Genomic DNA, 26,874 nt, shown 5'->3' on the forward strand with positions numbered 1-26,874 from the left:
GACTGGCTAGTAGTCCTTACCTAGGTATTGTCAGAGCACACCCTCATACTCTGCTTCTGACTGGCTAGTAGTCCTTACCTAGGTACTGTCAGAGCACGCCCTCATACTCTGCTTCTGACTGGCTAGTAGTCCTTACTTAGCTACTGAGGATGTGCGACTCCCAACAAAGATGGAACAGAAGTGAGATGTCTCACTCTGTAGCTAAAACAGAGAGCTCAACACACAGGGTGAAAAGAGGAGCTGCAGCAATGTGCAGTACAACAAAAATATGGTGTTTTTTGAAAATTAAATTTCATGTAAACCTATTCTGATATACCCTCTAAATACAATTATAAACCTGAAAATGAGCATAATACGAGCACTTTAACTCTGAGTTGCATTGAATAACTTTTTGCTGATTGCTGACTTCAAAGCAGAAACACATTTATAAACATTGGCTGCTCCTCTTCAAATTTTGATTTCTTCAGTGCAGTGATGTTTTATTATTGTCTTAAACTGGCTGTACAAGGAAACTGACATCATATATTTATATATGCCACTGAAGTTGACCTCTACTTTGCTTCTCTCTGATTCTAGAAGCAACGGTTCAAGTTTCAGGAGCAAAGACAGCATATTTTTCTAAAGATCAGAGCTGCCTAACAACTAAGAGCAACGGCACACTGTGGAGAAGCTTCATTGACGATTTGACTGCTGAGCTGAAGATTCTACACATACAGGGAGAGCCCGTGAATCCCTGTCTTGTGTGTGGATGACCACGATGTAGAAACAAGTGTGGAAATATGCATCTACCACGTCATGAATGCTGGGGTGTTTTTAAAAACGTTACAAAAGTAAACTAATATGAAGTGTGACGAATAAAAAGTGTTACTGAACCTAAATGGTTTATTTTGTTGGCATTTGTGCACACTCAATTAAGTGTTAACATTTGGTTAAGTGTCAGTACATGCAGTTTAACACTTTCCAGCCCCTCTTAGATAAGTAAGCATTTTTTGTTAGGGAAAGCTGGAGAAAATGTGGACCCAAAATGCAGAGGCGGAAACTGAGGAACTGAGGGAAGGCAAACAAACTGGAGACAAAACACGCGGGAATGCAAAACTGGCTACAAGACACACACAGACACACACAGACACACAATGATCTGACACAGGACAAGGGGAACACAAAAACTAAACACACAGGGTAATGAGGTAACACAAGACAGGTGACACAAGGGCTGGGAAACAGGTGAAACACATTAGGGCTGGGCAGAACAATCAAAAAAGGTGGGAAAACAGAGACATAAAGTAAAACCAGACTAGACAAAACAGGAAACTGAGCAAAATACAGAACAGAAACAGACTACCAAAATAAGATAAAACACCAACCTATAACATTTTTAGCTACCTCTGACTGTACCTTTTTACTACATGTATATATAATACCAGAAAACCAAACTGTTGTTGGGGAAGATGATATATGTTTGCTATTCTTGGGTCTTCAAGAATAGCTTGTTAAATATATTATATTGAAAATAACAAATATTAACAAATACTGAAATTTGAAGAAAAAAAAAGTACAATTATCACACTGTGCAAGTAAAATGAACATCCTCTCCAGCACAGTAACGCTTAAAGCCCCAAAAAACGTATTACACACTAGCTAGTAACATGTGTGATGTACAGTGGAAAGTTAGCAAGCTAGCAAAATACAGATAAACTAGCAGCTTCACATCACAGGGTAAAACGGTTAACATTCAGTACTCATTGCAGACTGAAACAACTCAGGAATAGCTTAATCTGCTGCAACAATAGCTAAATAGAAAGAGTACAAACTTACATCGTCTCTGACTTCTGAATGGGCAACCGTTATGAAAAGAAACACGACGCTATCTACGCTAGACTTTAAGCAGTCTCCATAGCATGAACAGTAACGAGTAACGATGCAGCACATAAAAAATGTAACGGAGTAAAAGTATTTCATTCATCGAAAATATGTACTCAAGTAAAAGTGGAAGTAGGAGAAAAGAATAATACTCCAGTAGAGTACAGATACAGCCTTTTAGTACTTAAGTAGAGTAGTGAAGTAGTTCTACTTCGTTACTATACAGCTCTGGCCATAACCAATCGCTAACGTTTGGTAGTGACATTGGCTTAGCATCGCTAGCGTTAGCCTTAGCCAACTCCTTCACCACTAACGGAGCGAGCTGGAAAATCTAACTTTTCCCGAACCCCGTGGGGAGGAGGGCCACAACATCATGGCCACCAACACAACTCAGCAAAGATTGTTCTTGCTCGGGCTTTAACTTCTGGATATTTGGCAGCGTTGCCACAACGAACCGAATGGCTTCGCTCGCATCTTTCTCTGCCGCCATTACAGAACTACAACTCTAACGCACGGCCTCAATGTCATCATTCTCAGCCACTCCCTCTGTTCACTGATTGGACCGCCAAATATTTGGCTGGAGATTATGGCCCATTATTTGTCCATTGTTTATTTCTAAAGAAACACGACAATGTATAAAAGGCTCCATTACCTTGTATCTCACGTTATAGCTCCGTAGCAGCCGTTTTTGTAAAAATAGGCTAACGATTGTGTCATAACCACGTGACTTACTGTCACATAGTAGAGGAATTACCGTATAGTACAGGAGAAGCTCGCAGGCAGTTTGGACTTACATTAGCTGTTTACGTTTAATTACTAATGTTAACTAGCATTTTAGTTAGCAATAATTAGCCTGTGTCCATGTCATCTCCTTACATATACCTACGCTCTCCGTCTCTGCAAGATTGGGAATGATTGAGAGTTCTCTTGGCACAGCTACCAGAAGACTTACAACTTTCTGACAGGTTGCTCACGTCACATTTACGTCTTCTCTCTCAGTTGAAGACTGCGCAGTAACGCTCAGCGCTCACCAGAAAAGTGCTTCTAATATCCTTCACTGGTCTCCGTCCAGAGACACGGGATCTGTTGGTCCATTCTTATATACTGTCTATGGAGAAAACCCAATACTATACCGTAAACCCAGACGTAGTACTGAAGGGAAATGAAAATTGAGCGGAAGTAGGTAGGAGGGCGGAGCCAGGCTACTTCACCACTAGTGAGACAAAAAAATATAAAAAGCTTGGTCTGAGGGTGGTGCCAGCAAAAAGCCATGCTGTTGTACGTCAAAAGAGTCTGTCTCTGTCTGGCTATTTTAGGACAGTGACAACAGAAAGTGTTGACCCAAGATTTTGATATCTCCTGTAATGACTGATTTCACCAAAAATACTTTTAGAGTTGATGGAAAACCCTTTTTCCGAGTTACATTAATACACTTTAGCTGACAAATACTGAGTAAATTTGGTTTGGTCCTGTCTTTAGTAAGAAATTGGGTGAACCGTTAAATCAAAATCAGGAAAGGTTTATTTACGAAGTAGGTTTGCACATACAAGGAATTTGACTTGGTGATTTGGTTCATAACAAACATATATATATATATATATATATATATATATATATATATATATATATATATATATATATATATATATATATATATATATAGATATGTTATATAGTGTGTATATAACATATCTGTTTTTTAAGTGTACAGTTGTGCTGGACTCAACTTCAACTTTATTATCCTGAAGGAAATTTGATCAGCAGCAGACATCAAATCACATCAAGGACCATAAAAAATATAAAATATTTTTGTATACTAAAAACAGCAACAAATAAAACAAAATTCCACACCACAAATGAAAACAAGGTACACCTGCTGCACTGTCTGCTGTTCTGTCTGTCCTTCTGTTTTTTTGTGAAACACATCCAGACGTAGCTCACTGAGGTCAAGGTTAAAAAGACCAAATGAGATTGGAGGATCTCATTAGGTAGCCATTGACATTCCACATCATTCTATCATGAATCACTCTAATCAGAGAAGAAAATGACCCTGTGGTGTAGGCCAACAGACCGTCTAATCATCAATTACTGAAATAGCTTTCCTGACTACAGCTGAAGATCTTTGCCCGAACCAGACGGGTCTTAATTTCTATCATTTTACACGGGCTCGGGCCGGGCTCGGGCTTGGGCTTGCGCTCCGGGTTGCGTGGTAAATGAGCGGTCAGGTGATGCGTTTCGATTAGAGCGAAAATGGATGTTTAGGAGGTGAAACGGAGGCTGGCCTCTGGAGGACTTATTTTATTTATAACTTCCAAGTGGCCTATAGCCTACGTTAGTCATGAATAAATTATGTAAAAAAATGTATAAATGACTCATTCTTGACAAAAGGCAAAATAGCTGTGTGCGTGCCTAACTTTTAAGGCCCGATTACAGCTCTAGTATGGACTGAGGGATTAACAGTGGTAAACTGTAATGTCAAACATCAACCATTAGGAGGGAACACAGAGAAAGTGTTCTCTTTTTCTATAATGTGTCTTGCTGGTAACTGACTCACATTTCACAAGAAAAAGTGTGAGTATGCATGTGCTAAAACCTTACCTTGCTCAAACTCCACATCTTTTTGGCATCTGAATCATCCCTAACAACTCCGTCCAAAAAAAACGTGGGTCTAATTTTGGTTTGGGGCAATGAAGGAACATTTTAATGCTACAACATACAATTATATTTTTGTCAATAGTGTGCTGACAAAACTTGTTTGTAGCAAAAGTTTGGGGGAAAAAAACCTTCCTTCATAAAGATTTTTTTTTGACTGGCCTGTACAGAGCTGTAACCTCAACTCCATTCGACACCTTTGTGATGACCTGAAACCTTGACTGTGAGCTGGAACCTGAACTGAACATCAGTTTTGGATCTCCCTGATGCTAAATACTGTACCAAAATGTAGTGGAAAGCTTTCCCGGAGCAGTTTATACAGCAGCATATTAATAGCCATGGTTAAAGAATGACATGTACAAGCATCACATATGGGTGTCTGCATACTTTTGGCTTTTGGGGGGGCTTTATTAGACTGGACAGCTGAAGACTGGAAAGGGGAGAGAGAGGGGGAATGACACGCAGCAAAGGGTCACCGGTCGGAATCAAACCTGTGGCCGTTGAGGTAACATGGGGCGAACACTCAGCCAGGTGAGACCCAGGGGCACCTTCATTGCATTTATATTTTATTATTGTTAATTCAATGTCAGTGATTGCATTAAAATTAACCAGAAATGAAACTATTTGCCTTCAACTATCACATACTATTGAATTTTTGTCTAAATCATGTGTTTACATGTTCAGTATGGAAGATTCTCTGTCTTGACTCATCAACCCCTATTATAGTAATGTTGCACTTTGTACACTAGAGGGCAATATAGAATCACTTTTTTGAATGCCTTCTTTATTTGCCAGCAATGAACCACAAGTTTTTCTCTTCACCATACAGGTATATGTTTAGTTGTTAGTCTCGTGAAAATACATTACGATACAAACGGAAACTATTTGAAGGTAGAAACAGACCTGCATATTGTATTGAAAATGCATTAGGAAACAAAGAAAACAAACATGTTTAATTTAAAAAATGTACCAAGTTTAATACTTTATCTGTTTTGTTTTAGCTCTTCCACAAGGTACATAACAGTAACATTTTCTAAAGAGCCTGTGTACTGACAGAGGTCACGCACTGATTGGAATGTGCTCTTTTCATATAACTTCTAAAGTAATTATTAAAGAAAACTCCATTTGTTCCTTCTCGTATTCTTTCTTTTCCTTCTCTCCTGTCTATTCATATTCCTGTTTGTTTTTCAACAGATGAGACAATAAGTGAACATACATGCCAAACCTAATGCTGCTCACTTCCCTGGCTGCTGTCCAGCTTCTGCTAATAGAAAAAAAGAAAAGCTGAATGAAATCCTACAAAGAACCCACTAAAGTTTTCCACGGTTACATTTTGACAATGAATTACGATGTGTCCACCATATTACTTTTCTGCCCTGGTCTGACATGCAAATAATCCTATCTGACTCTGGTTGAATATTTTTTATTAAACCTTTATTTAACCAGGTAGGCTGTTGAGAACAGGTTCTCATTTCAGCCTGGTCGCACAGAATTCCGTGAAATGATCACGAATTGTTAACATGGCATTATGTGGTGGTGGCACGGAATGTGTGAGAAATCCGTGTGGCCACCATGGAAAACAATGCCAATGTTAAGTCAATGAGAAGATGACGTAGCATTAAGAGCGACTACAGTAGCGAGTACAATGTAAGGCTGAAATTCCCCGTAGGGAGGTTGGTCGGGGTGGTTGTTGGGTCAAACACAGGACTTTTACCCAGGAGACCGGGGTTCGTGTCCCGCATGTCAAGTGTCATAAAGTCGCTTTCTTCTTTTCCGTCCCGTTCTTCCTGCATGTCACTGAACCGTAAGCCCACCCATGACCTTTTCCTTAACTTAAGGGGCCGTGTTTATTTAACGGAATTCTTCCGTGGGCCCATCACGGAATTTTCGGCGATCAGTATTCATTTCACGGAATTCTTCCGTGGGCCCATCACGGAATGTTTTGCGATTCTGTGAAATTGCCATCGATTTTGAGTTAAGGGGCTGTGTTCATTTCACGGAATTCTGTGAGATCAGGTTGCTCATTTGCAACGGCGACCTGGCCAAGAAAAGCATAAGTGTACAAGACAACCTACAGTTTCACATTCAATATAGTACAAGAAAACAGAATACAATAGGCTACAAAGGTACAGATTAAGTAGGCAGTCCAAAGCCGGCGCAAAGTGAGGTGTAAGTAAGACGATGGATATGGTGATAGCATAATATACATGAAAAGACAATCTATAACATTGTTGAGATGTAGTAAAGAGTCATACTACAGTTAGTGCAAATTAAATTGTGGTCTAGTTAGTGATGTGGATCCAGATATATGAATAACGTCCTATTTAAAACGGTTTTAACAGTTTATTAGCTTGAATAAAAGTCTTGTTCATAAAACAACAACTTACAGACTTCAGGAAGTGTATTTCAGAGCTGAGGGCCTCTCGCAGAAGCTCTCCTTCTTTATGCATCTCCAGCTCCTCCCTCAGCCTGGTGAACAAATGAAACCCATGTCAGTAACTAAAACTCATGAAAAGGGCAACTTGTAAAGAGATGCTTCAGCATGTTTGGTTCTCCATATCGAGTTTCAACCTATTGATGTTCTTCATTGTATCACTATACTCGGTGTTACCTTGCTATTGTGTTTTATCACAAAGAAAATCAACAAAATTAAATGAACTGCATGGAACTGAAACCTATTTTCTCCAAAAGTCTGAGTTTACATGACGGCTTTAATGTATTCAGATTTATGCAACAGGAGTTCCTGAGTTTCAGTATGTTTACATGCGCAAAAACAATTTAATTACTGGAAATAATCTGGCTTAGGTCAATGGTTAGACATTTACAGTTTCAACGTTAGCCCAACTTCCACAGCAGGCAAATTGTACGAGTCGTTTGGTGAACACTTGACATGTGGATCTTGCTTCAGACATGTTGCTTTCCATCCCTTACATCATTATGTGACATTTGTGAAAAAAAAAAAATCTGGCCGAGGCAACAATACCCAATCAAAGTAAATGGACAGAGGAGTAACAGGGATACTCTGTTCATGCAAAAAGGATTTTAAAACACTGTGTATAATAAAATGACACAGCTGACAATCAACCATGTACACCAGACTGATGAGCTGAGTCTGCTCTAACAAGCTGCAGTCAGCGTAATCAGCTCCCCGTTATTGTGTATTTAATAATGTTGTCCCCAGGGGCTGGATGCACAACAGTAAAGGTATACGTAAGGCACTAAGGGGCAAATTACTAAGCATAGAGTGAACTGAGAGCAATACATTGAGATTACAAATAGTTAATCTCAAAGGCCAGTTGGTAGCTTTCAGGTATGTTTTTTTTGTTTGTGTCACAACCCCCCCAAAACGACTCGTTTCACCATCAGAATTTGATCCATTGGTCCAATAACATTTAGAAAGTCTAGAAGAGCCGCATGATTTTCATCCAGCCAGTGAAAGTCTAAGATGATGGCTTCACGCGCCACTGAGCAACTCTCATAGCAATAAACGGGGCTCCACCTCAAACACATCCATGGTACGGACTGAGAAGTGCCCCTTTAAGCTGTTTAACAGACGTCTTCAATGATCAGAGTTTAACCTTACTCTGGCTACAATTGAATTATGGCAACATATACATGTACTGATGAGAAACCCAGTTCTGTTATTTTGACTAGCCTTGGTCCAATACCAATTTAAATATGACCATGACCACCTGGTTAACTCCAGTTTTTACATTGCAGTTACAACTGATAATCAGAAATGATAGAATATGTGTACACTACCGGTTTAAAAGGGTTCTCCAATGTTTTCTCAGTTAGCCTTTTAAAATGATATCAGATTAGTAAACAGAATGTGCCTTTGGAACATTGGATGAATTGATAATGGACAATGTAGATATTGCATTAAAGATCAGCCACTTCTTTCAACAGTCGAGATCCCTTTTGCAATTATGTAAACACATAATGTAATCTGAAAACTGCTGCCCTGATTAAAAAAACAATGCAACTGATCTCAGCTGGTATTCTGTCTATAATGGAGTGGAATGGACATTTCTAAGTGACCCCAAACTTTTGACCGGTAGTGTATATGCACTGACAAAAGCAAAATCAATGGTGGTTTTAAACGCATGATTATTATACCTTACTTTTTAGGCAAGAAAGAAGAAAGAAAGGTTATTCGGCTCTGTGAACAGTCGTAACATTCAGTCAGAACTCTAGTAATGATGATGTATTTTAAATACAACTCTTGGCTCTGTTTCATTGTTTGATAAACAAGGAAATTATAAACAGTATACCAGACAATGCCATAAAAAGAAGAAGAAAGGACAGCGCCGAAATATTCGTAGAAGGAAGCAGAAATATGAACTTTATGGAAGCACCACAGAAGACAATGCTGTCCCTTTGTCATAGACAAAAATGATCCACTTCTTTAAGTAAATATTTTACACTATAATTTCATAAACATACATACAATTGTATTTTTCAGTTCAGTTTGCCTCTGGAAAATTTGACTTGGGTCCAGGGTACTCGATGCCTTGGCTGTGATTTCACTGTTGTTTTTATTTCAGGTGTTTGAAGGATCTACGCAGAGGTACACGTGAATCTGAGACAAGCTACCTCCATCTTTCCTTTTATTGGAAGTTAATGAAACAATAAAACAACTGAGCTTAAATTGCATTTTCACATTCTGAAAACAAACAGCAGTGTTTTAAACTTTACACTTCTCTGTGGAACTTACAAATCAGATTTTTAAGGCGAGCACACTGTTTTTCAGACCTTAGGACACTTTTTGGATATCGGTGGTTTCTGCAGTTTAATATTAGATTTCTGCAGTGCGATGACATCGTCAAATGAGCCTTCACAAATAATGTAGCGGTAATATATCAATGAAAGAAATATGGCACATCCAAGAATACATACAGCTCCCAAATCATCAATCCCGAGCCCATTGACTGAATATTTCAGGTATCTTTCTATTCTCTTGTGTGACTGAGAATGATTTTGCACACTGAACACTTTTTAAATGACTGCAGCACTCATTCAAATTGACATGCATTCAATTTCCAACAATCAATAAGCGGAGAGTTAAATATGCGTTTTAAAGAGACGCTGCAGCAGGATTGATGGTTTCAGTTCGGAATGGATGATCATAAGAATGACTGAGGGGAGGCCTCTTTCCTCCAAAGCCACATCCTCAGCACTTCCTGGGGGTGGGGGGGGGTAATGAAGAACCTAGTATGTTTAATGAGGCTGATGGATGAGCAGGACATGCTAACCACACGCTTGATTTAAGGCGGAGGGGGCTCAGAAAAAGGCGAAGAAGGGGGAGTAAAGGACTGAGAAATAGAAATAAGGACGCAACTGATATAAGTGAGGAAAGGATTATGACGTGTGCCTATTTTATACCCCGTCCTAATAACGGGCATCGCGAACACCTTTAACCAAATGCTGGGGGAAAATGTGTTACAATGAATAAATATACATTTTGATTTACAAACTGAAAGTGTGAACCTCGTCATCTAGATAGGTTTGGGGATTTGTAAATCACTTCGCATCCATCGTATTGTAGAGAAGACATTATCCAAAGTAGTGGCATCAGCAATAACAATGACCCTTCCTTCCTGGAACACTATTGATCTCCAGTTTTTTAATTAAATAAAGGAAGTCTCTTTGTGGAGGAACACGGTGGACCGGAGCTCACATACCAGGCATGGTTCAATAGAGGAGGTCCCTAATTCATATTGTACAACTAGTTGATATTCTACTGTGATGAGCAGACACTATGAGTGCTTGCTGTTGTTGCCTATTTGAATTAATCGACGTTTGGATGCCTAAGGATCTAAGGAGAATGAATGAAGGAATGTGTGAGTTTACTCCGATACCGGTTTAGCTCTTAATGTTTTGTGATAGCTTGTAATTTTATCGAGCTACATTTCTATATTTCTTGGGAATCAGCGTTTTGTACTTATTGTCCCACTCACTGTCAAAGCTGCAGCTTCAAAATATGTAGATTCACTGCTACTAGTTTTAAATTACACTGTCTGGCTATGTGACATACTTGATGATAGACCAAATGCTCATTACTGTTTTAGAAAAAGAAAAAAAAGAAGCTGCTGCAAGCTGTCTGCTCTTTTTCACAGATACCAATGTGTGAGAATTAAGGAAAAGCAGGATCCATTAGTCCATATAGGGCACGAGGGGTCACAGAATGGTTTGATAGGTATGAAAATGATGTGAGTCATGCTATGCTATAACCTTCACAGTCAACAGAGGGGATGTCTTTCGGAAAAATGGTGTTCATCACTACAATAGAGCTTCTGGGACTGAATGTTAAGACATTTTTTTGGAGACTTGTGGAGAACCAACACCTTAGCAATACACTTGATCTCACAGTGCAGGACAGGAAATTGACTTCCAAGCACAGATCAGCAATCATTTACATGGTAATACTATGCAAAACAAATCAACCAACCATAGTACAAGGCATAAAACAACACCTTGGAAAGATACGCTTTCCTTAGTAAAACCTAGCCCAGTATAGCTCAGCCTATATTGGCCTCAGAAACTAAATGCCTACAAAATGTATGCCATGTACACACTCATGGCTGTGCTGACGCTGGCTGTATCATTTGCACTTAAGAGAAGAAAACTCCAAATAAAACCTTTCAAGAAAATATCAAGGAACGAGGAACAAGGGACGAATGGCTGAGTGAGCAGCAAAACAATATGTCGATGTATGTCAAAGTGTCACAACTAAAAAGGAAAAACATAATGACGCAGCTGTATCGCATGATGCAGATTAAGTATATAGTTAATTTCACAGTTTAAAAAGGAAACTGGTACCTGAATAAAAGTGCCCTGTGAGCTGAAACTGAACTGAAACTGACATTTTTACAATTTCAGTGTGTTCCAGTCAGACGGGTTCACGTATCTGTTTTCTCTAGAGCCAGCTACTACTATCCATCTACAGTAAGACAGACTTGTTAAGTGGAGTTATCAATTTTCTGCTCATTCATTTAACACACACACACACACACACACACACACACACACACACACAGCTGCCTCTTACCATGTAATTCATTACATACAGTACTACTTTACCGTAATGTATTCTAGTAAATGTTTTACATATCTTTACTCAGTTAAAGGTTTGGATGTTTGGGGTTGCTCCATGTGCTTTTTTTTTTTTTTTTACATGTAAACGTTTGGTTTTAGTGAAATCCTACATCATGTTTTAACTGAAAATAATCAAACTGTATTTCTAATTTCCTAATAACTGGATTTCTTTGTTGGTAAGTCGCTGGATAAGCATTCAGTGGAAATGCTTAACTATCCGCCCCTCATTCATTTTCCCATACAAACCTCCCTGCATCAATCACATTAGCCACAGTTTCTTTTTATCCACTTGTTGACTGAATGAAATACACTGCCGATCAAAGCCTTAATTAAGCCAAATGGTCTTAATGCCCCGTTATTTACACTTCCAGATTTTGGACTCCAGCCAGCAGGATACAGAGGCAGAAACACAGACGGGAGCTGAGCGCACTGGTCTACTCAGCACTTCTCGCAGTATGATTCAGTTCTGCTCTGCATAAATAACACCTTCTTTCTAATGAGCCTGCAGAAATGCTGCGCTGTAACGTGTTGTTAACACTTTTGATTCTCTTCTTGTCTTTTGTTAGTGCATTTAGCGTCACACGAGTGACTGCGGCTATTAGAGCTACTGCTGGGATGAATTCTTATCACTTATAATAAAGAAAACAACAGAGCCCTGGCGAGGAGAGGACAGGGATTGCACTTTTGTACACCGAGCCTACTGACGGGCCTCGCAAGACAGATAACGCTCAACAAATTCATCATCACAGCTGCTCAGCCAGGAATATTTAAAACATCAGGAAGCTCTAAGGGAGCCTCTGCAAATTAACCTTTTTTTTTTAATGAGCAGCTAAATAGCTTACTGTTGTGTTTACACTTTGTTTTGTTCTATTTTGATCCTTTGCCTTTTGTTTGCTTTTATTTCCCTGCAGCATTTACCATTTACTTGTTTGTGTCTCATAAGGATTATTCTTCGTGACATAATGTAATTGCAAATGATCAGGCACTGTATGTATACTGTGTGTGTGTGTGTCCACAAATATAAACCTCTCATCGCATCCAGACAGTTGATGGTACTCACCTCAGACAGGTGCTGTCAGTGAAAGGTTTCTGACTGACAAACAGGCTCTCGGCTCTCAGAGATTCTGTCATTGCTTCAGCCTCACTCAACTGATGATCCAGGTCTGCAGTCAAGAATAATAAATCACACACAAAATGATTTTTGTTTTTCAAACAAGACAGGCACAGCCGCATTGTTTGAACGTGTGCAGAGCTGCAGAACTTCTGCTTACTGGCGGTTTCCCAGTACAAAGCTGCAAACTAAAGGGGATAGAGCTTTTGAAACAGTGGCTCCTAGTCTGTGGAACGCTGTGCCTTATGTTTCCAGAGCGGCAGCCTCTGTTGATAGTTTTAAAAAGCAGCTAAAGACGCATCTTTTTAGTCAGGCGTTCATGTAGCCACATTGATGACTGTATTACTAAGTATTTTATGTCTTTGTGATTTATTGTGATTTTTATTGATTAGCGGTCCTATGACATGGATGCTTTTATATAGGCCTTAGTGGTCCCCTAATACTGTATCTGAAGTCTCTTTTATATAGGCCTTAGTGGTCCCCTAATACTGTATCTGAAGTCTCTTTTATATAGACCTTAGTGGTCCCCTAATACTGTATTGTGTGGCCTTGACCAACTTCTGCCATGCCAACTGACATGCTTCGCTTGTTTTCAAGCCATGATGTCTCTCTCTCTCATGGGTGGGCCAAATTCTCTGGGTGGGCAAAGCAGAGAAAGGGGAGGTAACCTTTCCCCTTATGACGTCATAAGGAGGAGATTCCAGATCGATCCATCTGAGCTTTCATTTTCTCAAAGGCAGAGCAGGATTACCCCTATCGCCATGTCTAGCCACTGGCGGACCAGGCAGGTTAGGGGAACTCACATTAATGTTAAAAAAACATGGATGTTCTGCCCGTAAGGTATTGACCTCTCCCACTGCAAAGGAGTTGCTCTCCACAGCTGTCTCAGCAATGCGGTTGAATTTTCTATTGAATTTTTCTGTCGAACAAAAGACGTTTAAAATAAGATTGGCGCTGTGAATAAAACAAGGGGGCTTATAAAGCGTGTTGAGAAAAAGAAAACTCTCAGTAGCAGTTTGACATGTGCTCTTTCAGAGCCACTTTATCCAACATACATATGAATGAACATTTGGTATTCACCTTTGTGGACGTTACACAGGCCCTGTATTTTGAGCTGGAGCACTCTCTTCTCCTCCTGCATGGAGCTCATGCGATTGTTCCTGCGGCTCATCAGCTCCATCTCTGATTGTAGAGGCAGAAAAATAAACCTTAGAAAAAAATCATACTTATAAGGCCTCAAGAATGATTGAGGGAAAAAAAATCACCAGGAGAGCTGAACTATACATTGAATTCATACTCCTCAATGAAATAATTGTTTTCATTTTCAAGGGAATGCAATGTGGGCATTTTTTAAATTCACTTTAACAGTACACACAATCCGAAAATGCAGTTCCCCTGAGCCCAGATATAATACATCGGTCCTCATTGGTATCCTCAATCCTGTAGAACTAATGAAAACAGTTCAAACCACATCAAAAGTGCAATCAGTTACTAAAAGTTGCTTGACTTTATAAAAAAATAAAAAAATATATTGTGCTTCTATAAACACTTGCCACTGCAATTTCTTAACAAATACTCACTATACAATATTTGATTATTGATTGTAATGATTCAATTAAATATATATATACACACACACAGTGCATTGCTTTCCTACCTTTGCCTAACACGTGTTCTCAAAACTCTAAACCTTTTGATATTTTACTTGTATTGCTTATTATTTTACAACAGACATAAACGGTGGTATGTTCACAACTAGACTGTCATTAGTCATTAGTGCTGCTCTCATGTTTGAGTGTGAACTGCACAGGATTTCAATATCATCATGAAACGATGGACTTAACACCTCGGGAGTTTCGTATTTATAAATGCTGACACAACGCAAACCAAGTCCTGGAGTAAACTGACATTTATCTAGAAAATGTAACTCTATTCAGTTTAATAAACTATTTTTTTTTAAGATGTGCCTGAGTTCAGTCAGCGTGCTCAATCATTTTTTCCTCTTTGTATATGTCTGTACACACTATGACAGAGAAATATAGATTAGATGGATAGACGTGGAAATCTGAACACACACACACACACACACACACAAATCCCAAATCTCATGATCAACTCAGTATTTACTATTTGACTTTATATGAGACTTAAGTGTATTTGAATCATTCGAGTCTTTGAAGAGCTAGAGATTTTAATTTTGAATATTTTTTTTCCCCATTATGATAAACTGTTCTCTTTCCAAAACCTTCCAGCTTCTGTTATTCTGTGATCCATACGACATCCTTGCATCAATACACAATACGATTCCACTACTATGTTCACTCCATTCATTCATTAATCAAATTTCTGAAATCAGTTTTGCTATCACTCTCCAACCACCATCTATAAATTAAAACAACATTCTTCCTGAAATTACACTGACTACTTCTTCGCTGTGTCTGTCAACATGTCAGGGACGTTGGTCATCATTATAATTCATCTACTTACCATATAATAAACCAAGAAATATCTTAATAGTTTTGAAATGGGCAGTCAGGGCCACATCTGCATTACATAACATCTGTCTACTGTGACAACAGTACAATTGGCAGTCTTTTATGACCTCTGTGTAATGCTTCCACCTCCCTCTCCAGGTCCAGGAGCTCAGTGTGTGTTTGGCTCTCGAACACTATGTCTCTGGTTCCTCGAAGACTGAAGTCACTGTTGAACCTTGAGATCTCTTGAAGGAAGTTTTCCTTTTCTTCCTTAGACTCCCACTTTATCTTGGCCTGGTATGAAAAGACGGATCTTGGGAAATGCTTCCAACAATAACACTCAGCTGCTTGTGATGCTACAACTACTTCTACTTCTAGTGATGTTAACCATACAATTTTGATGAAATCTTTATCTCAAAGTCTTGACTTTTGTGCAATATTTTGCACTTTCATGACTTTACACTTGCTCACTATTTTGACATTTCATAGACTAAATGATTAATTGATTATTCTTATATATTATATAAAAGTAACAGACGCATTCATTGGTTATAACCAGGACCACACGGAATCTGCGGACGCAGAATTCCGCAGATTTTACCGCAGATTTTAAACAAATTAAAAAAATAAAACTCAGAATGTTAACACATCTTCACCCCAGGCTAAATTCCAGAAATTTTCATTCTGGATCACCACTGAAAACTGAAAAAAAAGAAGAAAAAAAGAAGAAAAATCCACAGATTCCGTTTGGGTCTGGTTATAACAAACATCTTTGTTAGTTGCAGCCTTTCTGAATCTTCTGAAAGAAAGTCAACGCATCTACAAAGTTTACACTATAAAAGCTGACTAGGTATTCATATTACACATAACCAATATGGTATAAGATGTAAATATTGATTCAGGCTTGAACCCACGAGACGTTCCCTGAGTTGGCTCTGATGGCCGAGCAGCTTCTCAATTTGCTTCAACATCTGGTCTTCACATTTCTTCATCAGGTCATGCTGCAACCTCATCGCAGACAACTGCTGTGCCTGGAGTACAAATAGATGAGTGGGCAGTTAGGAGCCACAAACTGACAGACCGATGTACTGAGAGGGACATACATCACCGATACCTCACATGTGAGAGATAGGTTAGTGATCCCACAGAAAGAGAAATGAAATGAAAGTTCTAAGATGAGCAGCTGGCACAGTCCTTGTGCTGCACACTGTATAAGGTGTAAGTTGTTAGTGACCCTTCCTGGGGAATGGTGAATTAAAATGATGAGTTTCTTTGACTCCTTTTAAAATACCTGATGTTAAGGTTTCTTTTTCAATGTTTATATATATTCAATTTCAAAAACCTTTCTTGTTTACCTTCCGTGGTCTCTCATGGAGGATGGTTTTTAAAGATGCCTCAGGCATGACTTTCAGTACAGTTTTCAGTCTGTTACTTAAGCTCTCAAGGAGGTGAGTTTGTTTCTTTTATGGTAGTAGGGGAGCGCAGTATTTTCAGCGAGCAAAATCAGCTTCCAAGTTTTCTAAACACTGTAATTATCTTCAGACAGCTCTCATAAACTGTAAGACGTTACACCATGAGAGCTGTAAACACACTGTGCCGTAAACACACCCTGCATACATGTATGATGTAAACATTTTCTATATTTTACTCTAAGGGGTCAGAAAAGGTGTCCGTGTCCTGTGTTCTCAGGCAGATAAAATAATCAGACATGGCGCTGTATTCAGCAACCTTTCTAAAAAAAAAAAGACCAAGTGATTTGCTCTTTTGATCGGATGTCCACTTTTACAAGCACAGGAAGAAGTTAGCCATATTCCTGAGACGCCAACTGCCTTTGTCATCGTATCTCACACATGCTAAAAGGTTCCACTAATGTTATCCGGTGAAAATTAGCCATTGATTTTGCAGTGGCACTTGCAATTTGCACTGTTGATGAAACGAAGGGGAGAGATAAGGTGTTTTAAATCATAGAGCAGATCAGCTAATCAATATGCACTTCTTTACCTCATGTCTCACTAATACTGTACGCGCCTCAAGGTAAGCAATGATTACTGTTATTGTTTTTATCTCTTTTATTTTTCAATTTTACAACAAAATAAAGTTTAAACATTTACACTATGTTAAACAAACTATAACAATAAAATGCTACTGGATGAACAGTTAACTGATATATTTGCCCCCTGACGCAGACAAAATAGTTAAATATTAACCAATACCAATTCATGATGTTGCTGTTCCTGGTGCAAGAACCTCAGATGAACACTTACTGTATCTGCAGGCACAGTCCAGGGTCAAACTAAATGACAATATGCCACCATGTAAATGAGTATAAGGCTGTGCAAATGTCAGGCTGTTCTATCATAAATCACCAGCACCCTCAGACAGGCAACAGTCACATTCACCACTTACACTGCAGCTTACTCTGAATCTGAAATATTGTGAAATTAGCGAAAGCCTACAATGGTTCCGTACATATTTAGTAAAACCTGAAACCATCAAAGTATAACCTGTTAAAAACCTCTAACGTCTATTAAAGTGTATTGTAGGGCATAGTTTGTTTGTGTGAGACAATGGAGACAACCAATAACTAAGATAGTAAGCTCAAACAGCCTGGCCAAATCTTTCAAAAGACATCTGTGTAGGCATAATTTACTGTATCATGGTGTCTCATAATTCACACATTAGCAAAAAAGAAGAAAAACAAAACAAAAAAAACTGTAAGTTAGCCTCACCTTTGTATCAAGTTCCTCATTGGCCTTTTCATTCTTCTCAGTGGCACTCTTGATCTTCTCATTGTATCTGATGATGGCTACTTTGACTGAAATGAAGACAAACTACTAGTCTTTAAAAAAAAATGTCATTTGGGCTTTAAAATACACCAAAGATAATATAAACTGAAATTTGTGTGGATAAAGACGTAGGTTCCCTTAAGCTAATTCAGTGTTTCTCAAATAGGGGTACGTGTACCCCTAGGGGTAATTTAGAGGACGGCAGGGGGTATGTGAGATATTTAACAAAATGTTTAATAGTTACAAGGCTGTTGTCCAGAACATTGTTCCTCTTTATATAAACTTTTTTTTCTACCAAAAATGATTAGCGCTGGTCACGGGGTACTTCAAGAAACAATTCAAAAGGGATACATTATTGAAAAAAGTTTGACAACCACTGGGCTAATTGTTTATATTGCTAATCATGCTAGGTAGCATTGTAGCTAGTCTTCCTATGTTAGCTCTAAGCTATAGCTTATTTTGCTGGCTAAAATGTTATTTGGCAGCAAACATACCTTCTTTGAATTTTTGTGTCTGTTCAGTTAACTGTTGTTCAGTTAGAAGGATTTGTTGAAAGAGTGTGTCTAAACTCATTTTCAGTTAATAACTGGCCACCTAGAATCAAAGGCATAGATCCTATGGTATATGAAGTTGACTATCTAACACCTAGCTAGTTAGTCCCCTGTACCTGGTTAACGCTACGTTCATGAGGCAGCTTTCAAGAATGACGCCCCGCCCCTGATACCGGTTGGTTTGTTGTTTTACCAAAGATGGTTCTAAACGTTCTTTGTTATTAACACGTTGCTGGTATTATAAACGATGAACCACATTCATGTATGTTATGTACTGGCTGCTTTGAGAGAGTCGAAACGTTAACAGGTAAAACATTTGCTGCCAAAAAAGTAATTTCTGAACGGAGGCAGCTAGCTAGCTAACGCTAGCTATGTCCCGAATGTGGCTAGCAGCAGTGACACAAAAACAAATTTAGCTAGCTAGCTGGCGTTAGCCACATTTTTTCTAGGATGACGAAGGCATTGTCCGCCCCTACTCTTCCTATATTTCATGTAACGTACGTTATTGTATTGACGTTTGCCTTTCGGGAGTCACCATTCCTGTCCTGTATCTGCTGTTGCTAATTTACATCAGAGACAGTTTAGAAGGCTGTTGAACATGCTGTATGCTGTGTCGTTACAGGCAGATTCGGCACAGTCAGCCTTTTCAACAGTAACGTTAATCCATTGAGACTCGCTGTACATTTGTCACACAATTCCTGACTTTGACCAATTTTCTCGTTTCCCCACTGGGACAAAAAAGCTTCTGATCCGGTGCCATGAAACACATTACTGTGTGAAACGTTAAATGACCTAAGGACCACATCATTCTGAGATTCATTTGCAAAATGAATATCACATATTGATTGAGGCTTTCCATAAATCACCAGACTGAGCCTTCCCCTGACTGGCAAGGCTCCCTCTGGAGACTTAAGAACAGCGAAGTCATCAATTTGTAAGCAGACAATTATCCCGGATAGTAGCCTGAGCCTGTCGTTCATTTTCTGTCTCTGTTCCTGTCATGTTTGCTGTAAAAAAAACAAAATTAATAAAATAAACTAACTGTGGACATTGAAAGTCATTTTGAAAAGTGACTTGCAGGGCCAACCTAATCACATCTTCCTTTCCAATAACGGATTATTAACGGATGTTAAAATAAACTATTTCATCCCATCTCTGAATGCACATGCTCTCTCTCTCTCTCTCTCTCTCTCTCTCTTTTTTCTCTCTCCCCCCCCCCCCTCTGTGTGTGTGTCGAGAGCACCTTGATTGATTCAGCCCAGTCCTCAATGCAGAGAGGGGCTCATTGACATAGTCTGGTCCCATGTATTTAGCCAAGTGGATTAGCCTCTGAATAGACCATATAGGCAATCAATGAGCTATAGGAAGAGTTACAAGTCGCATGATGCATCATCCCTGTTATTATAACCATGCTCTGTTTGTTAGTTTGTTAAATGTCTAGTCATTTGCCAGTAGGCCATAGCTACATTGATCAGAAGCGTTTAAAAATAGAATGCTCTTATTTATTTTATGAAAATATCGAGCGTGAAACATGTAGTAGCCTATTGTTTGAAAGAAACATAAATGGCTTCACATAATTACTTTTAACATTGACCTTTACTTTAAAACCACCAACAGATGGCGGCAGTCAGTCACACAGTGTCCACTCTCTGCGTGGACCTCAGCGCAGCACAGTCAGGCTGCTTTATAGCTGACAAGTGTCATACAGAGGCTATATATTTCATCATAGCCTAGGCTACTACAACCTCAGAAGTGACATCATCAAATAGGCTGCCTACATTCGTCACACGTAGCAGCCAATGTTGCATAATATAGGCATAGGTAATAGGCTACATTTTGCAAATGGGATTACAGCAAACAGGGAGGAGCCACACGCTTGAAGTCGCATGATGCTTTGTGAAGTGGCTATTGTGCGGCTGAAATATGTCCATTCATTTTTGTCACTCAAGTGGCACTCTTTAAAAGTGGATACAGTCACACAGAATATTACACATTGCCATATAAGCAACTCCACATGCTGCTATTATTCACGTCATAAAAATGCACTTGAGTCGTGCTCTTTGCCCTCTCTCCGTCAGCACAATTATCCTACACTGAAATGTAAAACCAGCCCACACGCATCAAGAGTTGATAGTGCTGGTTTTTAATTTCATAACATCTTAAATGCAATTACGTGCCGGCGATATGTGCATTTTAATGGACTGGAAAAGGGATTGTTTTAGTTTTAGTTTTAGCTTAGTTGTTTAACTTCTGTGAGTATCTGAGCTGCAAAGTGTATTAAAAGTAAACAACATTAAAATATATAATAACCCCAAAGATATTTGTTGTGATGTGCAACTAAGCAGTGACGAACGGTAACTTTTCAAAATGATTGTGCATCCAGACTTGTGTCTCCGGGGCTCATTAGTTTGTTAAGTGAGTTTAAAGCGAATTATGTATTCTCTGTGCTGCGATTGTGATATTGCCATAATAAGGGAGTAAGTTTGCGGTGATAGGAAGGTCTGCGATGTACATATAGCCGATTATAAGATGATGACTGTACTTTAGAGCGAAGGGGGTAGCTGGCACTCTCCTGCTGAATGCGCTAGACAGCAGTGGGGCTCCAGTTGGCTGTGTGCGCTCAGACGCACAGACGCAAGCATCCCACTGGCTGGAGTTGGAGGACACTCGCCTGTTTTCGCTTCCACCGCTGCTCTGATCCCTTGTCTTTGTCTCCCGGCGGTGAGAAGACCACCCGCACGGGAGGAAAAAGAAAGAAAGAATAGCTTCTTTTGTAGGCTAGATTACTTAGAGCCAGATAAACTGTGCCGAATCGGGACTGGACACTCTTTTATTTGGAGGGGAAATTATTTTCTCACACGAGGCGAGCTGGATCTGGTTTTTGTAAAGCGGAGCGCACACTGCTACGTCTTTTCAATGGATTTCACTACAGTGGAAGTACCCTGGGAATTAAACTACTGTTAAGTCGCTTTTAGTTCGCGAATTTCGTTCCAATAAGGGTTTATGTTTCACATGGAGAGGAAGACAATGATCCTCTCAGTATTGTATGTCCTTCTGCCTCTTTTAGGTAAGTTTCACTTGATGTATTACCACCAACAGCTGTCCGTTTGATACTAATTCATCCCGATGGTGCATATGATATTTAGTGGCTTAATTGTAAGGGAGAGCCTGACAGTGGCAGCGGCTGCTCAGAGTCTCGTTAACGTCTAGCCTAGAGGCTACTGTAAACCGCTCCAAATAAAGCTGCCTCATCAAACAATAATGAATGTGAAAGCAAATCTTCCCTTAACTGCACGTTTAACATCGGTGTGATAAGTGAAGTATCTGCGTGGATCACGAAGTTGTCAAGCAGGAGTATGAAACTGCTTCCAATCAGTTGATGCGATGTAGGCTAGATGCTTTTTTTTTTTTTATGGCGACGTAGATGTGTTTTTCCATGTCACTGGACAGCCTATTAAAGCTCGTAAAAATGACTGACAGGCTGCCTATCTGTAGGCTAATTGTTTTGTCCCGAAAGGCAACTTGCAAAGTGTTTATGCCTTGAATATTTACTACGAACAAATGAGCAAAAGGCTCATTATTATGTGTCACTTTTATAAATGCCACTTCTATTTCCCAGATGTGTTGTCGTACGCCGAGGAGAACGTGCGTGCTGGGGCCACCCGGCTGGACTGTGTGCGGGCCAGTGATCAGTGCATGAAGGAGCAGGCGTGCAGCACCAAGTACCGCACGATGAGGCAGTGCGTGGCCGGCGGCAAGGAGAGCAACTTCAGCATGGTGGCCGGCCTGGAGGCCAAGGATGAGTGCCGGAGCGCCATGGACGCGCTCAAACAGAGCCCGCTGTACAACTGCCGGTGTAAAAGGGGCATGAAGAAGGAGAAGAACTGCCTGCGCATTTACTGGGGGATCTATCAGACGTTACAAGGTTGGCTGAGTGCTTTTGATTGAACTTTTCCTTGTCAAAAAGCCACCCCAAGATACCCCCTCCCTCCTTAAGCAGATACTGATTATGAATTGTGTCATATTGAGTAGACTATACACTTTTGATGTGTTGCTTTTGTATAACAACCTGTCAGAGAATGAAACAATAGCACAATATAACTGCTTTTTTTCTGGGTTTGCCATAAAACCTCCACAGAGTCCCTCAGGGGTCTTTGTTTGGGTGGACTGCTACATTTAGAACACCCTGCAGCTATTATGAGAAATGGACATTCCCCATAGGTTTTTTTTAATCTGTTCTGAAAAGGGATTAGTTGCCCCAGCTCCTCCCACTGTTATATGAAGTGGGCACCATCAGTCCTCACCCCCCCCCCCTCCTCCTGCACCCAATCCCTGCTACCACAAACACAGAAAAACTCAAAAAGTAGCACACAGCTAGCAGTCCAATTCATGGGCAGTCCCTCTCAACTTTCATTCAAATTTGGCCCCTGACTCGGTTCACAGCCACGGTCCCGCGGAGCCCAGATTTTGACCTCCTAAATCACTTTCCTTGAAGGTAATGGAGCGTGAAGCCCCTCAGCGCTGGCAGCGCCATCTTGAAGCGTTGATCATAGCAGGGGGTCTTTTAGTCCCTAAACTGCATCCAGCCCCGTCGTCTGTAAGTCGACTTCCAATTGTGCAACACAGCTGACCAACCTGCCTAATCAAGCGTGTGGCTGTGTGTCAGCGTGGATATCGACTGACCCAAATAACCCATGTCACATGCAGGCCGATGTGAGGGGTGAAAGATGATAAACAAAACAGGAGGGGGTTCAAAACATCTATCTATCTATCTATCTATCTATCTATATAATTGTATCTATGTATTTATAACATCTGCTTATCTTCCTCACAGGTAATGATTTCTTGGAGGATTCTCCGTATGAACCCATGAACAGCCGTCTATCTGACATTTTCCGCCTGGCTCCAATCATGGGTAAGAATTAAAAATAATGTCTTTTGTGGAGGCTTTCACTCCATCCCTTTGTATTTATGTTTTGCATTGCTTTATTGGTCACCCATCTCAAGTGAGATACGGTTAAACTCCAAGCTGTGCATGCACTCACCGAAGGTTATCTGTGTGTCACGTGTATATCCTCCCTCATCTTCTCCGCCATCTGTCTTTCTCTTTGCTTGTTCTTGCCCCGGCAATATTGCATGCTGGCTGGAAGTGACCTTGCATGGGGAGCTATAGTTCTGAGTCTCATCACGCAGTGGATAAACGCTTCAGATGTAGAGGGAGGGCTCTGTTGCTGGCGTATTTCGCTGTGGTTGTGGACAGCTTCCTCTTGTCTGAATCCACTTGTTGAAAAGAGTGAGCAAGTTGCTCTGTGAGTAACACGCGAGAGAGCATGATGGGCATTTTTCTGTCCACATCTGTGTGTGTGTGTGTGTGTGTGTGTGTGTGTGTGTGTGTGTGCGCGCGATGCTGAAAAGAGCCTCTAGATGGTGATGTTATTCCCTTCTTCACAGCCACTCAGGTACTCTGTGGTCACACAGTTGGGTCTGCTGTGGGTATTTGAGAGCCTGATCTGTGAATGTGGCGCAATCATGTAGCTGCTCACATTTTTATTATCACACTGCAGGTGGGGAGTGCTGTGTGAAATCAAAACAGACACGCTTTGCCTCCACATCTTCAAAGAACAAGGCTGATTTTTTTTTTGACCCCTTTTGATAGAGAGGAGCCTTTTCTTTCTCATTCCTCTGTAATTTCTATCTCACAATAGGCTGATTTGGCCTAAACCAATGCTTCTCCTATAGCAGGGTGAGATCATAATATGGGTGGTGAGATACAGATAAACAAAATCTTTGCCTGGGTACCGACTTCATGACAAATTTGCTTCTAAAGAAAAGACCAGCTGGGAAGACAGCTTGTTTCGTAAAGCCTATTCTCTCCTCTTGCGATTCTCTATAGCAAAAAAAGGAGGAATTTGAAAGGAGAAACCCACCACGTCACACTATATATGTCTCTGGCCCATAATAAGCCAGCCAGTCTCAGGAAGGACGAGACACCCACAGGCCATCAGTGCTGAAGCATGTGCAGCACGGGATCATAGTTCACATCACAGGCAGGTGACATCTATTGACAGTCTGAGCTGTAGTTTCCAGGAGTGGGAGCAGACAGATTTATGGTGTCAGTCTTATAGTTAAGGCAGACACTCCTTATTTCATGTCCAAATGCCTCTTCATGTTGATTGATGGCTTTGCATATATATCTCTCTTTGCAAGCGGCAGAGATCAGACATCATTTCAGCCTGAGTCTGTCATCAAAGGGCAGTTATGGAGAGTAGGGTTACAATTGTTTTTGTTATTAATTAAAGATGGAGTCTGCAATTCTAATCCAATACACCTTTTGCCAATTTAAGTGACTATCTCCTTACGGTCCACCAGCTGCCCATTCTGTGTGTGTGCTGATAATAAATCATGTGCTACCCCCGGCTCTTTAAAAAACAAACAAAGTGGCTCAAGCCGAGTCACACAACACTATTCCAGCCAAACGGCAACAGCCGTGTTCGTGTTCGCGCACGCGACAGAGGAAAGGTCATGGATGTATAAAGAGAAAGGGAACGAGAGGGACGGTAGAAAAGGAGCACTAACAGGAAGGGGTGAATTTGTGTGGGTGTTGACTTCAAATATCAACAATCTTTCTCCAGAATCACAGACTCCACTTTTAATCTGTTGGTTATTTTTTCTATTACTTCTTTAAGTGTTTAGCACATAAAATGTCCAAAAACATTAAATGCATCTCACAATTTCCCAGAGCCCAAGATGAAGTCTTGAAATTGCCTGTTTGGTCCGACCAACAGTTACCCAAAGGTATTCAATTTACAATCATATAAAACAGGAAATCCTCACATTTGAGAAGTTGGGACCAGCAAACATTTGGCATTTTTTCTTAAAAAAAAAAAAAGTTGTGGTTTCATTTTCTTTTAACTTCAGGCTTCAGTGCCCTTCAGTTTCCAACCTATTTGGCTCGTGACCAGTGACCACTTAAAAATGAAGATATGTCTACATGTGACGCCTCATCACAAGCTTTGAGATGAGTGAGTCCTTTTTAGGTTGTTTAATTTGAGGGATTTGTACAGACTTAAGAGTTAAAAGTATTCAGTATTTAAAAACAAAAAGACAAAGAATAAACAGAATTCTGTTACGATACATCCTTCTTTCTTTCCGTAATCATTTTGTGACCTCTCAGATTTGTCTGAGAGGAGGGAGGCCCTGACCACTGGACTAACTGACTAATTGTTTCAGTGCTAATCCAAACACATGTTTATGTTGAATGACATCTTTGCAGATCAGCCTGGGACTGTCATTAAAATGCAGCTATGGAGAGCATGACTTGTTCTCTGTCTGTCTATAGCAGGAGTGTCAAACTTAACTTTCACACTGGAACAAGGAGAATCACATCGAGGGCCAGACATGGGTAGTTTATTGACATTTTATTTAATCGAGAAAGTCAAATATCTTTGACTGTATTATTACATGTCCCATATAGTCTTATCACATACAGCGTGGTCGACATAGAGCCCTCAAAAAGTCAGGGAAAAAGTTCCTTTTCCATCATAGAATTTAGCAAATCAAGCAAAACAATGATTACATTTTTCAAAGCAGGCTACCACACAGCCGACTCACAACAAGCTGTTTCACAGCCTGAATATGAAAACTTTCTGGTTCTGTGGCAATTTCTGAGTCTAAAAGACGGCAAATCGCGCAATTGCAGTTTGAAAAAACAGTTTCCCGTCTTTTTGGTTTGGCGCACAACTAGACGGGCTAAAATGTATTGTGAAACTAAGTCGTGTTTGACACATGCGGTCTATAGTATACCTATATGTGGATGAGGAGTGATTTACGTTAGAAAGAAATGGGCCAGTGAAATGGTAATAAGCATATAAGACAACACAGAAAGGGATAAAGCTAGAAGGAGAATAGCAGCAGCTGATCATTAGAGGAGAATTGTAGAGCAGGAGCTGGTGATGGAGGGGTGAGAGCAGAAGGCTGCAGGGGTGAGGGTTAATCAGGGAATCGCAGGGTAAGGCTAAGAGGACGGGGAGCAAAGAAACAGAAAGCATGAGATCACCTGCCTGCTCTTTCTGTGAACATTAAAGGGCAAGGTGACGGGAGAAGGATGGAGGCAGAAATGATAAGAGCTTAGAGCTTGTTTTTGATCGCTCAGACAGCCTTCTACAGTACGTGTCAGGTCTACGGCACAGCACACTTTAGCAGGGAACTAGAAATACACACTAAAAAAGCCACAGAAGCATGCATGGTTAAAAAGAGGGAAGATATGAAAAGTGCTCCCTGGGGATTCTCTTTTATAAAATCATGCAAATTCAGGTCTTGTTTCACACAGAACATTATACTGG

The 26,874-nt window shown here is 40.2% G+C and overlaps 2 protein-coding genes across 2 annotated transcripts in view; one reads left to right on the plus strand and one right to left on the minus strand.

The window, feature by feature from the left end:
- Positions 1 to 5,737: 5,737 nt before the first annotated feature.
- LOC144532225 (coiled-coil domain-containing protein 172-like) lies at positions 5,738 to 18,554 on the minus strand. The gene is made up of 8 exons (XM_078272874.1): positions 18,476 to 18,554; positions 17,925 to 18,010; positions 16,110 to 16,226; positions 15,324 to 15,489; positions 13,802 to 13,903; positions 12,671 to 12,773; positions 6,900 to 6,981; positions 5,738 to 5,773 (listed from the first exon to the last, which is right to left on the minus strand). The coding sequence occupies exons 1-8, from the start codon at positions 18,552 to 18,554 to the stop codon at positions 5,738 to 5,740; spliced, it is 771 nt and encodes a 256-aa protein (XP_078129000.1).
- A 2,570-nt stretch (positions 18,555 to 21,124) lies between these two features.
- Positions 21,125 to 26,874, plus strand: part of gfra1a (gdnf family receptor alpha 1a) — a 123,626-nt gene continuing 117,876 nt past the window's right edge. Inside the window, exons 1-3 of the mRNA XM_078273654.1 lie at positions 21,125 to 21,599; positions 22,152 to 22,457; positions 23,367 to 23,447. Of these exons, the coding sequence (XP_078129780.1) occupies positions 21,536 to 21,599; positions 22,152 to 22,457; positions 23,367 to 23,447 (451 nt within the window). The 5' untranslated portion in view covers positions 21,125 to 21,535. The remainder of the gene's footprint in view (positions 21,600 to 22,151; positions 22,458 to 23,366; positions 23,448 to 26,874) is intronic.

The sequence above is a fragment of the Sander vitreus genome, chromosome 17, assembly GCF_031162955.1.
Source record: "Sander vitreus isolate 19-12246 chromosome 17, sanVit1, whole genome shotgun sequence".
Taxonomy (NCBI): Eukaryota; Metazoa; Chordata; class Actinopteri; order Perciformes; family Percidae; genus Sander; species Sander vitreus.